This window comes from Limulus polyphemus, unplaced genomic scaffold (genome assembly GCF_000517525.1).
Source record: "Limulus polyphemus unplaced genomic scaffold, Limulus_polyphemus-2.1.2 Scaffold9616, whole genome shotgun sequence".
Lineage (NCBI taxonomy): Eukaryota > Metazoa > Arthropoda > Merostomata > Xiphosura > Limulidae > Limulus > Limulus polyphemus.
Window position 1 is genome coordinate 1 of NW_013675226.1, and position 6,046 is coordinate 6,046.

At 31.4% G+C, this 6,046-nt stretch overlaps 1 protein-coding gene across 1 annotated transcript; it reads left to right on the forward strand.

The window, feature by feature from the left end:
• Window positions 1-759: 759 nt before the first annotated feature.
• On the forward strand, window positions 760-4,345 carry LOC106476005 (dynein regulatory complex subunit 3-like). The gene is made up of 3 exons (XM_013936679.2): window positions 760-1,123; window positions 2,317-2,511; window positions 3,973-4,345. The coding sequence occupies exons 1-3, from the start codon at window positions 983-985 to the stop codon at window positions 4,225-4,227; spliced, it is 591 nt and encodes a 196-aa protein (XP_013792133.2). The 5' UTR covers window positions 760-982; the 3' UTR covers window positions 4,228-4,345.
• Window positions 4,346-6,046: the final 1,701 nt, after the last annotated feature.

Consider the following 6,046-nt stretch of genomic DNA (forward strand, 5'->3'; position numbering starts at 1 on the left):
ACACATACTGATATATATTTATGTGTGTATATATAAATAATTCCACATAATAAATTTATCAATACAATCATCATTAGTGTCCCTGCAGAATAACTGTTCACCAGTTTCACGTGAAGGATCCCTACATATAAAATGTTCGTTGTATTATAACCCATTTCACAGAAGAAGAAAGTATCAAATTAATATTAGTAACAGGACAAAATTATAAGAAATAGTATAAGCTGGGAACATAAACCAGTTTAATTCATTATGGATCCAGATCATAATAACTGTAACTTTATTGGCAAACTTCTCTTTGGGAAGCAGTTAGAAATATAAAAGACTTTTTTAATATGAAATTATCTTTTTTTTTCATTTTTCACATAATTTTTCATATCAGGTTCAGTAAAAATGGTTGGTCCTTACAGAAATTAATGATCTTGCCAACAGACTAAGTTTATATTAAACTAGCAAGACTAAACTAAAATGGTTATTATTCATCTTACCCAACTAGCTAGCACGGTAAATCAGTAACTGAGTTTTGTATATTTTTCAGATATCAAAGTATATGTTACCCGCACGAAGTGGGGAATAAAACTTTTGTTGTGATGGTACGCCCTTGCTCCTTTATAGCATCTATAAAGTTCGCATTAAATATTTTAGCTGTGCATGCGTACCAGTTATGTGAACCCATGGTGATAACGACTAGTTTAGCTGGTCCGTCGTACTTTAAAAATGTTCACTATTTATTGTTTGTTTCATCTTTTACAGCATTAACTGGCTATCTATTAGATTTCAAACATTCTAAGTATATATAGAACCTTATGGTGTGTTATCGTAATAAGGTTATAGTCCATATTTGTACACTGTACATTTAATGTTTAGTGGTAAATCTGAGGACTTATAATACTAGTAATCGAACCTAGATAGTTCTAGTGGGCACAGCATAGATAGCCCATCATTGTACTTATTTTTCTCACCTTGTGTTTAGGTTTTCCAGGAAATGCAGCAGCTGGATCCAGAGAGTGAAAATCCTGAACTTGTAGACAGGTTTAACAGTCTTTTCCAGGAATTTCATAGAGAAGCTTCCCTGCTGCTCAATGAGCTGATGAATTTAGAAATGACTCTGATAGACCAACTAGAAGTAAGAGAGTATTTATTTCTCTACATGTTGCACACTAAATTACTACACACTACTTATTAAAGTCTATCTTACTTCACTTACTGACTGATGAACACATTTTAATAATCAGGTACATTCATGTAACCTTTTCTATTATTTGTATCTTAGAAAAATACTGGTTCAATTAATAACGACTTATACCAGCAGTAATAACAATGACGATTTTAAACGGTTATCTATTAAACAGATACATTCATGTAACCTTTTCTATTATTTGTATCTTAGAAAAATACTGGTTCAATTAATAACGACTTATACCAGCAGTAATAACAATGACGATTTTAAACGGTTATCTATTAAACAGATACATTCATGTAACCTTTTCTATTATTTGTATCTTAGAAAAATACTGGTTCAATTAATAACGACTTATACCACCAGTAATAACAATGACGATTTTAAACGGTTATCTATTAAACAGATAAATTTAATATATTTTTTAATGTAACATAAAAAATATTTGGATATCAACAGTATTACCTGCTACTCCTATTTATAAACACTTCACAAACTAATGGAAAAAAAAGTTAACATGTTGATCTAGATTAACAGTAAGTAAAAATCCATCTCAGTGGGAACGTTACATTAGCAGAATAATTGGAGGTTATATCATTAACCTTTATAGTTACAGCACTATCGTGATTTTTAATAGTTTCACTACATGTGAATTGTTTGACAAATTTTTAAAGACTATTATGATATACTATTTTGTCTATCTTCAGATATATCATCCTTTCGTTCATCAATGTAAAAATGTTAATTTGTTTGGTATTTCTTAGGAGTCATAATATTTTTGTTATTAGTTTCACTACATGTGAATTGTTTGACAAATTTTTAAAGACTATTATGATATACTATTTCACTAATAGTTTTATCATCCTTTCGTTCATCAGTGTAAAAATGTTAATTTGTTTGGTATTTCTTAGGAGTCATGATATTTTTGTTATTAAGAAAATAATTTCTGTAGTTTCACTGGAATACAGTTTTTACAAAATGTATTAACTTGTATACATAAACTCATCAAAGAGCAAATGGGAAATATCTAATATACCAGGAAGTTATGAAAGTAAACCAGTTATGTTTGTTTAAATTGATACGTAAATGGCACATGTCAGGAAGTAATATAAAAATTGTTTTCTTGTCTGTATCCGTAGGAGATACACAGGGAGTTTGAGCATCAGTTAACAGAGATGGTCAGTAGTTTTGTGGAAGTGGTTCAGGCTTACATGACTCAGCTTCGAGAACTGGAACAAGTCTACACAGAACATGTCAGTGAGCTGACGATATCTTGTCTGGAAAGGTTTATTAGAAATGATGCTGAACTGGATCTACCAGAAGGCCTGCATGTTGTAAGTACAATAATAGTGTTATAAACACAAATATATATAGAACAAGAATATACTTGCTTTAGTTGACAAACAACAACATTATAAACTAGTATGATAGTCACATTATTAAATTGCATCTGGTCTTATCATGTTTTAAAATTCAAAATTGTATTGTTTCGTATCTGCTTGTTTGATAATTTCCAGTAGAACTTCTTTCTGAGGAACTTCAGCGATACAAGTCCTTTCTTGATTAAACCAGTTTATTCTTTCTCGATATAACTTTTTGTAATACACAGAAGTTCCACAGTCACTTTAAACTTAACAACTTTATAACACACGTTATAAATCACAGTGATTCACACACTTTACTTATGGTGCCTACTGTTTGCTTGACTCAATTATCTATCTGCCCAACACACTGGTTTTTCTCGCCAGGCTTATATATTAAAAAAGAGGGCAACTCGATCAGACTAGAGTTGCCGGGTAAATTCATGATCCTTCGAGAAACTCCAGCACGCATTCTCTCAGCATCGCGTGATTTCCGCTGTCGTAACAGTGTAATATCATGCATCGTACCAGATAGATTTACATACTGTTCAAGAGATTCAGAGGCCTCTTAGTGGTATTTGATACACAAAATTCTAAGTGCTGTATATATATGCTTCTGTTCCATTCTTTGTTTTATAGTATGTAAGTAGACTGAAAATTATAGCTTTATTTTGTGTCAGTAGTCTAAGAAATGTATGGTTTATAATTTCTGAGAGAAGAACATCCATTTTAATACAGTAACTTTTTCTAGTTTTTCTTAGTATATATATATATATATATACACACATATAAAGTGCCGGAATAACAAACACTTGAAATTTGAAACAAAAATGTACAGGATAGGCAAGTCATGAATTTCATTCACTTTTCACAATCTGACAAACGTCTTCTTTCTTTGAGTCATATGGATACATGATATAGGAGGTTAAACACAGGCTTTCCTCCCCTTGGCTACGGAGTCTTGACACATTTATCAGTCTGAGTAATGTGGCACCACCATCTATAATTTCTAACCATTATATTATTATCAAGTCTTACATAATGTTAAAATGTAACAGAACAACTCAGTTTTAATTTGATGATGAGAAACCCACTTTTGGGCAATAAAGTTTGAAGATGTCTTGAATGGATAATGATGAAAACTTTATTACAAGTTTAGCATTGTAATGTTACTCTTGGGTTCTTAGTTTACTCCGTTAGTTAGCTAATACATTCAAACCTGAAGGACCAGTTGAACAAATAGCTTTTATTTAACATTCATGCTGTTAAGACGTAGTTATTAGATTGTAGTCAGCAATTCACAAAATGACTGTTTAATTTTAAGGAAAAGAACACAAGTTTTTAAAGCAGTTGAACTTAAAATTATCGATCATAATCGTACATATCCACAGTTTCATATAAAATAGTTGATCAAAATATGCTTTCATTTTTTAGGTGTTTGTTGACAAAGACACAGTTATGAGTGCGATAAGTAGCTCTCACGAACAACATCTTGCTGTTATTGATGAACGTGAGGATACTCTTGTATCCAGGATTTACACGTGGATGAACGAGCTTGTGAACGAGTTAAATTTGGAAGAACAGGACAGAAACAGACACAAAGTCCTGGAAATCAACCATTTCATAGACAACCAGAGAGAAGAGGTGGATGAACTTCGAGAGCTCGGTAGTCAAGAAGAAATAGACTAGTGGTTATATTCATCCACAGAAACGTGAATTGTTCTCAGTTGAAAATCTTTATATATGTATATATCCAAATGTAAAATTTCATTAGTAGGATAAGGTAATAAAATAAATGACATTAAAAGACTTTTTTTTATATTTTAACTGCCTTAATTAGATGTTAAAAACTAATGAAATTCATTCTAAATATAGGAATTTCTTAAATAATTTCAGTTCATAGTACATTTGTTTAATGCATAGTTTTCTTAAATACACAATTTATTGTTACAGGAAAACTAACTAGAAATTTCATATCATGGTATTAAATTGGCCATTTTCATCTAATGTATGGTGACCCGCTCCTCTGAGCCAAAACATTGCATTTTTTACTATATAAAAGAAACGTACGCACAGCAAAGCTGTTCACGATATTAAACGGCCTGTGGGATCATCATGCATGTATTTACTTCTTTCCCCCCACAAAGCATGTTCTCTAATCTCTATAACAAAATATAAAAGTGACCAGTCCAGTAAGAATTGAGATCCATTTGTAAGTGTTTTATGTAAATGTAGCTTTTACTTTTATACTTTTTCTAAATCGTAGTTGAACTATTATTATAACTTAAAATTATACTTGTCATAAGACATTAGTATTAGGCCTAATACTAATGTCTTATGACAGTATAATTGTAATCATTATTCACATCATAACAATTGTGTTATTATTATAACTTAAAATTATACTTGTCATAAGACATTAGTATTAGGCCTAATACTAATGTCTTATGACAAGTATAATTGTAATCATTATTCACATCATAACAATTGTGTTATTATTATAAGTTAATGACAAATTTTAAACTATTTAAAATCAATCCCCAGTTGATCAGCGATAAGTCTAAGGGCTTATTATACTAAAAATCAGATTTCGATACTCGCACAGATAGTTTATTGTGTAGTTTTATGTTTCACAACAAACAAGACCTGGCATGGCCAGGTGGTTAGGGTGCTCGACTCACAAGCTGCGAGTCGAGGAATCGAATCCCCTTCTATACCAACATGCTCGCCCTTTCAGCAGTGGGGGCATTATAATGTAATGGTCAATCCCACTATTTGTTGGTAAAACAGAAGCCCAAGAGTTGATGATCGGTGATGGTCCCACCAAACATGCTCGCCCTTTTAACTGTGGGGGCATTATAATGTGATGGTCAATCCCACTATTTGTTGGTAAAAGAGTTGGAAGTGGGTGGTGATGGCTAGCTGCCCTCTCTCTATTTTTTCACTGCTGAATTAGGGACGGCTAGTGCAGATAGCCCTTGTGGAGATTTGCGCCAACTTTCAAGCAACAAACAAAACTGACTTCAAAAGAAAACAAGAAAAAAAAATACAACCTCACAGACATCATTATTATCATATCAATAATCTAAGATAGTATAATTACAATAAAAAAAAATTTCATTTTTTTCCCCCACAAAATTAATTATTTTAAGTCCCAAATTCCAGCAGTGTTTGAAATTGTTGAATTTTAATTTAAGAATATGTTCAATAATAAGCTCTTAAAATCAGTGTGTATAATTTTTTTTATGTACTTTGAACTTCAAGATTAATAAAATCTGGCATATTTTTTTTTATTTCAACGGTATACATATGTTCAGTTCTGTTTTTTTAGTATCACTAATAGTCCCAATTTTGACTCACAATATTGTTACGTCTCTGGTCGTTTGTTAATTTCCCGAATAAATTCTTTCCGAGAAACTTCAGCGATACAAGTCCTTTCTTAAATAAAACTAGTTTATTCTTTCTCAATACAACTTTGCAATACACAGAATTTCCACAGTCAATTTAA

Bases quoted from the DNA above. Each gene is read 5' to 3' on its own strand.
- LOC106476005 (XM_013936679.2), top strand. From the start codon at position 983: ATGCAGCAGCTGGATCCAGAGAGTGAAAATCCTGAACTTGTAGACAGG. The intron at 1,124-2,316 runs GTAAGAGAGTAT...CTGTATCCGTAG, and splicing joins CTCTGATAGACCAACTAGAA to GAGATACACAGGGAGTTTGA. The intron at 2,512-3,972 runs GTAAGTACAATA...TTCATTTTTTAG, and splicing joins TACCAGAAGGCCTGCATGTT to GTGTTTGTTGACAAAGACAC.